This window comes from Podarcis melisellensis, assembly GCF_964234715.1.
Source record: "Podarcis melisellensis genome assembly, chromosome: 1".
Lineage (NCBI taxonomy): Eukaryota > Metazoa > Chordata > Lepidosauria > Squamata > Lacertidae > Podarcis > Podarcis melisellensis.
The window spans coordinates 14,336,985-14,345,725 of NC_138528.1; the positions used below are offsets into that span (position 1 = coordinate 14,336,985).

Below are 8,741 nucleotides of genomic sequence, written 5' to 3' on the forward strand. Positions count from 1 at the left end.
TAATTTTAAAATTAAAGTAATCCAATTAAATAAAGCCAGTCTTGAAAAAGTGTCAGAAATTAGCTAGGTGCCATGCGCATTTTGCGACTGGTGCAGGTCCAATAGCGACCACACACAGATCTCTAGATGCCAGGTTGGTGACTGGGGGAAAGCACTTAGAAAGGATCTGAAATATTTTCCTTGAAGCTTGAACTTATTTTATTCTGGATTGTTTTATTTTATGTTTGAATGTGTTGTAAACTGCTTTGAGATTTGTTCTTTAAAATATAGAGTGATATAAAAATGAAATGAGGAACAACAACAACAAACTTCACAGGGGCGGATGTACCTAGAGATTCCATAGTGGCGATGATTATAAACTAGGTTTAAGGTGCCATTTGGTGGAGTTTCTAACACTGCTCGGAAACTGAACATTATCTAACCTACAAAACTCAATAATCACTTCACACAAGTTACATACACCCATGCACTACATCACGTGTAAAAACCATGAAGATGCCCATTTCCTTGTCTCAAAGCTACTGCTTTGTAGGAAGGCCTGGCTCAAAGATTACATTAAACCAAGAACAAATGTTGCCCTCTCAATCCTTCAACAGAAGCAAACTACAAGTGCTAGTTCACACATAACAAAGGTAGCCTCTGGGGTGTTGCCTGCCTAACATGGCAGAAGAAGCAGGGGAAGAGCAACTCAGGGACTTCTGAGCAACATGCACCAACATGCAACTATGGGATAATGTGATGTGTGAACCAGCTCCAAGTGTGAACATTCCCAAGAGGCCACATCTCTGACAGGAAGGGACATGTGGGACAGGCTGTTGCTGGTATGTGAAGAAGCGTAACAGTGGAGCACACAACATCTCAGAGCTGCAACTGTATCAGATGTGGGGAACCTTTGGGCCTCCAGTTGTTACTGAACCATAAGTCCCATGATCTCTGGCTACTGCTCATATTTGCTGGGGCTTATGGGAGTTATCATTCAGCAACATCTGAGCTAGATAAACTCTAAGCAGAAACTGAGGGCTTAAGTTCACATGAAGTAGCCATAAATGTCAGAATTCAAGAATCAAGACGAGATTCAGAATCAGCTATCTGAGTTCAGAACACAAAGGCTGTCTTTGGACATTCATATGTACCTGTAAAGCTTAAATTGATTTTGAAGCATGTCATTGTGCCTAATGGTTTTACAAAAGAAAAATGGGCTTCTGCACTGACTTGTAAGATATGTCTTCAAAATTAAATATAGTTCAACTTCAAGCACAGGCAAGAACAATGCTCATTCAGCATTTTTCTAGAAACTAATACGAAACTGTAGTAAACATTATCTGTCTTTGCCAATAAATGTTGTAGATTGCTACCTTGGAAAGTTCAGCATTGGCTCAATTACATCCCTCCCAGGTAACAGAAATAAGCTTTAAAAATTTAGTATAAAGAAATTAAGATGGCAGTCGCATGACTAAACCAAAGAGCAATTTCGTAATTTATTTAGGTGACTTATTGAGGTGACTTATAATCTGTTCTTCATTAAAATCAATCCTAGATACAAAAACAAAGCAATAGAAAAAAGTAAAGCACAAAAATAGATCAAATTCTATTATAGCACTTTGGGAGCAACAAAAATCTCTTGCAGTCAACAAAACAAATGCCTGAGTAATTAAAAATGTATTTACATGGTGTCTAATACTTACGACCCAAATCTGCAAGACGAGGGCTTTCCACCATCAGAGTGCTACTCTAAAAGACACCTTCTCACAAGTTGCTACGTAACACACCATCAGCAAGTACAGCTCTGTTGTCCTACCTGACCTCAAAGATTGGTGGGAGTAAAAATATAGGGGAGCAGGCAGTCTAACCAATACTTGGGTCCTAAGCCCCAGTTTTCATTCTTTCTTTCTTTATGACACACTTTCTGAATGAAAATTTGCTCATGCCACACCTAATTTTTTATTGGTAAAAAATACATTGGAAATAAAAGAAGACACAACTCCTAGCAGTGCTTGATTCATAACAAAGTGCACAACTACTTTATAATGCAGTGTTTCTCAAACCTGGGTCCTCATCTGTTGTTGGACTGCAGTTACCATCGTCCCTTACTAGCAGGACCAGTGATCAGGGATGATGGGAGTGGTAGTCCAACAACAGCTGAGGACCCAAGTTTGATAAACACTGTTATAATATGACCATGGAACATCCAGAATGTATAAAACAATGCAGCTACATTAGAACATGAATCACTCATGATTGTCACTGAATCTTCCTGCCACACTTGCTATCCTCTCCTTCCACACCAGTGTGGTGCACCACATCCTTTGAGAACCAGTGACCTACCTGTTCCCCCACTAAGCACTGTCACCACACTTGTAATGGAAGACTCTTTCAACCTGAAGAAATTACAGGTGTAAAATTTAAATTATCAAATTTAAAATGCAACCAGGAAGCACTGAGCTGTGTAATCTAACGCTAAGGATCCTCCTGCAATCTAGTACTTGCATGGTTAAATGCAGGCCTCAATATAAATGATCCTTTAAAACTCACTACTACCCACATGCATCCTCTGAAACCAACCAACCCAATTCAGCTTAGTTTGCAAGCTGGGACATGATCAAAGAGGCAATGCAACTAAGCAAAAAATCTAACAGCATACGGTTTTAATTTTAAATTTTTAACAAATGGGCTATCCACAATAAGTTTAAGAATTTATCTCATCTAGAACTTGAATATACACACTGGAGAATGGTATTAAGACAGTTTCCCACCAAATACTTCTAAGCCTGATGAACTTGCTGATACTAGAGTTATCTAGTTAGTAAAAGAGTTAAGTGATCAAACCTACTGAATAAACCTCAAGACTGACAATGAACTACAGAAGTGTCCAACACAGGACAATTTTCCCTAAAAGACAACTCTGGAGGCCTGGAATGAAATCCACAAAGATTCTATAATTGAATTACTTAATTAACTCTGGCTGAATATAGTCTTTAGTTCTTTTAATAATCTGTAAACTAAAGTAAACAAAGAATAGAGAAGTTTTATCTACTATGTCAATAAATCCAGAGACTTGACAATGCAACAATTGTTCCCCTAAGCATATTTTCCACTTCTGTATCTAAGCTTGTTGCAAGTATCCTCAGTCAATCACAATGAATAGGCCAGCTAACACACATACAACAAAAAATATGCATCTAAGTATATCTTTCTCAACAGTGGATGGAGCCTATTGAAGATCTTCCTTTTCCAACAAGCCTTTTAAATGGAGATTTTTATTCCCATCTAGATAGGTGTACTGAACTTGAAATTGTTTTTATATATTTTTCATTGTTTAACTGCTTTGGGATCTTTTATGGGAGGCAATTCATAAATGAGATAAATAAAACGCCTTCTTTCTTGGAGCCTATCAGAGATTCTTAACTTTAGAGTAAAACTGGCTATCAGATAAGCAGCACACACAGATTTGTCACTTGTGTCTTCAGTCCTGTATCAATGGACATGCTGCCAATTTCTTTGACAGAAGGAATTTGCATTTGAAATCATATTGATAGCAAACCTGGTGTTCCGAAAGTTAAAGAAAATATTCAACTTTTTCTCTCCAAATTCCGGAGACACCAAACGTCCAAACCTTTATTGTAATACAGCATAAATACCTCTCAATTCACATATTTCATTTGAAAATAATTAAATTTTCTTTAGCATTTATGCAACCAAACTCAAATGCTATATATGAAGATAAATATAACATCTAGATCAAAAAGAGGGGGGTCCTTTAAAATCACCTAAGTGACTGCCAACACAAGGGCTTACTCGGTCATTTATGAGATATACAAATCAGATTTGAAATATATGTTATCTAGGTCACTCAACCCAATCTTTTTCAGAGGAAAAGAACCATTCTTTACCATTCTAAGTTTATACATGATCCACTTGTAATGATTACCATATTTTATGCCCAAGAACATCTGTTCTGATTATGTTACATTCTAAAGACATAAGACTAAAGTGTGAGGGACTTAGAAAGAGAAGTAGAAGTGAGAGGGATCCCAAGTTTAAAGAGAAGGTTATTGCAGGCAGGCCTTGATAAGAGCTTCCCTACTGATAACATTCTTCACAACAACCTGTACAACATCTGTCACCAGATGTCCAGCTGCCAGACAATGAATGTCATAACAGTAGAGCAATGGATGCCCTAGGTGATGTCAAGATGTCCTCTGAAAGGATTTCAATTATCACAATTTGATCACCTATTCTCAATTTCATCCATATTTTCATAGAAAACAGCACATTTCCACCCACTATTTAATAACCCATGTCATGATACATCTTTTAAGATGGAGGCAAAATATACTGTGCTGCATACTGTGAAATTTAACACCAGACGTTAAAAAAAAAGGCATTCAGCTTACTATAAAATTCTCATTACAACAATGGACAATCCTGAAGTACACTCACGTTTTCATTCACGGTGGGCAGTTCATTCACTGTGGGCAGCGGAGTTCTAGTGGACATTTTCATCCACTTGCGCTGAAGCACCGTTTGCAATGGCAAAATCCAGCTAACGTATGGTGTATACAGATATAGAAAATACTAACACTCTCCCCCCTCCGAATAGTTTAATATATATATATGTAGATGTATATATATATATATTTACCAAAAAAATCGCATTTTTACTGCATGATAGTGGTTACAAAGTACCACCATCAAGGGTGGGGGTGGGTGGGAAAAGAAGGGGAGTGTGGGGAGGGAAATCCGGCTTGCTTCCCCCTTCTCCACCACGACCCCCGTTTCTCATCTATATTCCAGTCTGATAATGGAGCATTGTATCCTCCCGGGAGTCTTCAGGGATCATCCTACAGACCAGATTAGGATCCTTCGAAGGCGGTGGCGGCGGCGGATTAAAGAAGACGGGGATTCTCACGGAGCACAAAAAAGAGGGGTGGGGGAGAAAGAGAAGTGTGTGCCTGGGTTAGAGAAGAGGGACAGGGAGGGAGACGAGGAGAGACCAGAGCCGCTTCTGAGGAGGGAGGGGACGGGGCTGCGGGCGAGCAAGGGCGGGGGGTGTTTCGGGGCGCTGCAGAGACGGAGTCCAAGTGAGAGGGGGGGATAAACCGGAGTCGGGGAGGACGAACCCCCTCTCAGAGCTGCCCAGGGGAGGCTTCTGTCCGCCTCAAAGGACCCCAAGCCCCGCTTCACCGGCCCTCGGCGCTCATGCCTTTCGCCCCCCGCCCCGACTCCTCCTCCTCCTCCAGAGAAAGTCCCGGTTCCTCCTTGCCGCCGCTATGCTAACAAGAGCGGGCCCTCCTTCCTCAGCCTGAGGGGTCTGGCGCCGAGCCTTCGCTTCTCCGACAACACCGAGCGCGGAGGAGACCCGCCGCCGCCGCCACCGAGCGGGCTTCCTCCTTCCTCCCCACCACCCAGCCCGCTTCAGCCACAAGCAACAGCAGCAGCAGCAGCGCCGCCGCTCCCGGATGATCCAAGATGGCCGCCCGGCTTCCTCTGCTCCGGCGTGAACCGGAAGAGACCACCCCCTGCACCGAGAGAGGCCGCGGCTCCTAATGCTGGGGCTGCGGGGAGAGAGGCAGGGAGACTGTGGAAGAGGGCGCAGGCGCAGGCGCGCGTGCTGCGTTTCCCAGCCCTCCCCTCCTCCCTTGTTGCTAAGGTCCCCTGGAAGGAAGGGAGGGGGAGGAGCTTTGATTTGGGCGCGCGCTCTGGGTTTCTCTCGGGGAGGGGGGGGGGACGGACGTCGTGAGGTGGGGGGAGGGGTATTCTCGCCTCAGAAGATGATGATGATGATGATGATTATTTAATTAAAATTGTACACCACTTTTTATCCTGGAAGCTGGGTTATCGCCTCAGAAGATTGTTAATATTATTATTTATTAAAATTGTATACCACTTTTTATCCGAAGATCACAGGGGTGGAAGCTGGGTTAGCGCCTCAGAAGATTATTAATATTATAATTTATTAAAATTGTATACTACGCTTTATTCAAAGACCACAGGGCTGGAAGCTGGGTTAGCGCCTCAGAAGATTATTATTTATTAAATTTGTGTGCCACCCTCCATCCAAAGATCAGAAGGCTGGAAGCTGGGTTAGTGCCTCAGAAGATTGCTATTATATGATTAATACACTCCAACTTTGTTGAAAATAGGGACATCCCATTCCATAAGGATAATTTGACTATTTATACCTCACACATCTGAGCAGCTTCCAACATATATAAAAACATAATAAAATATTAAGCATTGGGGAAAAACACTTCCCTATACAGGATTTCCTTCAGACCGCTTGTGGGTCAGATAACTCCATACCCTTCAACATTTATCCAATAGGGAGAAAATAGGGACATCCTAAGGAAAAGCAGGACATTCTGGGGTCAAATCAGAAACCAGGACGGCTTCTGTAAATCAGGGATGTCTCTGCAAAATAGGGACACTTGGAGGATCTGTTCTTGCTTCACAAGATTGTTATTATTATTATTATTATTTATATTAAATTTGTATACCGCCCTTCATCCAAAGATCATAGGGCTGGAAGCTGGGTTATCGCCTCACAAGATTATTAATAATCTTATTTATTAAACACGCATACCACCCTTCATCCGAAGATCAAAGGGCTGGAAGCTGGGTAAGCACCTCAGAACATCATCATCATCATCATCATCATCATTATTATATATTATTATTATTATTATTATTATTATTATTATTATTATTATTATTATTATTATTATTATTTATTAAATCTGTATACCACCTTCCATCCAAAGACCACAGGGCTGGTGACAACCTAAAAATACAAAATGAGAACACAAAATACGTAAGAAAACAAAAACCCATAACCCTCCTCTGACAAACACATTTAAAGGGCCACAGAATGATAATCAGCCAAAGGCCTGGTTATAGGGAAATGTTTCTGAGAGGCTGCTGAGGAAGAGCATCTATTTTTGTATTTTCATATTTGAACCGCCCTGTGATCCTCAGTATGGAAATTTAATAGATGACAATAATATTAAAGAGTCTGCCCTCTTTTCACACACAGCTAATAATATACCTCCCAGCAGTAGTCATACATATTGATGATAATAATAAAAGAAATCCATTTCCTCTCAGAGTAGGGCATGCTTAAAGTTTCGGGTTGTTGCAGTCAAGAAAAAGACTGCACCTCAAAACCAAATTCCCTAAATCAGATTTATTCTGGTGAAAGCTTTTGTGTTCTGGAGCAGAACCTCTGCCTGGCATGCAAAATGTTCAGTCCCCAGTGGTATCTCCAGGCAGAGGCTGGGAGAAACCCCTGTGTAAAATCCTGGAGAGCTGCTGCCAGTCAGTGTAGGCAATACTGAGCTAGATAGACAAATGGTCTGACCTGGTGCAAAGCAGATTCTCTTATGTTCCAATGTGTGTAAGAAGCATAGCTGTCAACCTTTCCTTTTTTTGCGGGAAATTCCCTTATTCCAGTGCCGTTTCCTGCTGCTTCCCACTGCTATCTCGGATTGTTAGATATCCCGTAGACTGTCCCTGGAACAGGTGAGGTTGCTGATCCCTTATTTTTGAGGCTGCTGATCCCTTATTTTCAAATCTGAAAGTTGACAGCTATGGTAAGAAGCTGGCTGATGTTGAAGAAGCTGTGGCACCTCCCGAACCAGTGGTGTTCAATATTTATATAAATGACTTGGATGTCACATGAAATACAGAGCAAGATTGTTTTTCTGCTGCTCCAGAACCAATGGGTTCAAATTACAAGACAGGAGATTCCAACCAAACATAAGGAAGAACTTTCTGACTACCTCAGAAGCTGGTGGACTCTCCTTCACTGGAAGTTTTTAAACAGAGGTTGTATGACCAACTTCTAGTGATTTTTTTAGCAGTGGTTCCTGAATTGTAGGTGTTTGGGCTAGATGACCCTTGGGGTCTCTTTCAGCTCTACAATTCTATGAATCTAAGTCTACAGATATGTCTATGGGCAAGAAGGTCCTGCATGTATATATAAATGTGGTATCTAAAGACACAAAGACACACACACACACACACAGAGGCCACTATGCAAATATGTGAGTGATTCTAGGAACTGAAGTACCTGCTAAAAGTGGTGTTTGTATTAGCCCTTAGGGAACTTGGGTGTTCTTTCACTTCCCCCTGTCATTTAACCATGACAGTTGCAAAGCTGATATTGGCATTTGTCTTAACACACCATGGAAGTATTTTTTGAAAGCATCCTGTCTGAATTTTCCAAAACACTGTGTCATGCTTTTTGTACAGTTTGCTATATGGGCATCTTCCTTAATGAAGAAAGCCTTTCAGGGCTATGAGCTATTGAGCCACCCCACCTGCTTGAGGTGGGCTTTAAAGGAGCAATTTATCAGCTGGAAGGTAGCCAGTGAATAAGAAATAATACTGCATTTTTCAGCTACCCGGCAAGAAAGCAACAACGTGGGAGAACTGGGCTTCAGTAATATGTTATTTTTGATAAACTCTAGCACTATGTGTCTATCAGATGGGTGAGTGCTCCTCCACTATTTTTTTATCATAATGAAATTTACACAGGGAAAGGCTGTCCTTGGAAGTTCCTACTGCTTGGGGAAGCGGGGAACATGAAGGTTAGGATTTAAGGTCTGAGAGAGCCTCTTGTCTGAAATTCTGGAGAGTCACTGCAAGTCGGTGTGCACTACTCTTCCCCAACCTGGTGCCCTCCATAGGCTGTGGACTACATGCCCCATTAGCCTCAGCCAGCCATACATGTGTAGCCTGAT

General features: G+C 41.6%; 1 protein-coding gene across 8 annotated transcripts in view; it reads right to left on the reverse strand.

The window, feature by feature from the left end:
• Positions 1-5,502, reverse strand: part of MARK3 (microtubule affinity regulating kinase 3) — a 68,737-nt gene extending 63,235 nt beyond the window's left edge. For 4 of the 8 annotated variants that reach the window (XM_081910784.1, XM_081910780.1, XM_081910782.1 and 1 more), the window contains exon 1: positions 4,441-5,502. In XM_081910784.1, coding sequence (XP_081766910.1) covers positions 4,441-4,503 — 63 coding nt within the window. In that variant the 5' untranslated portion in view covers positions 4,504-5,502. The remainder of the gene's footprint in view (positions 1-4,440) is intronic. The other 4 variants (XM_081910786.1, XM_081910783.1, XM_081910785.1 and 1 more) reach the window with 1 other exon arrangement.
• Positions 5,503-8,741: the final 3,239 nt, after the last annotated feature.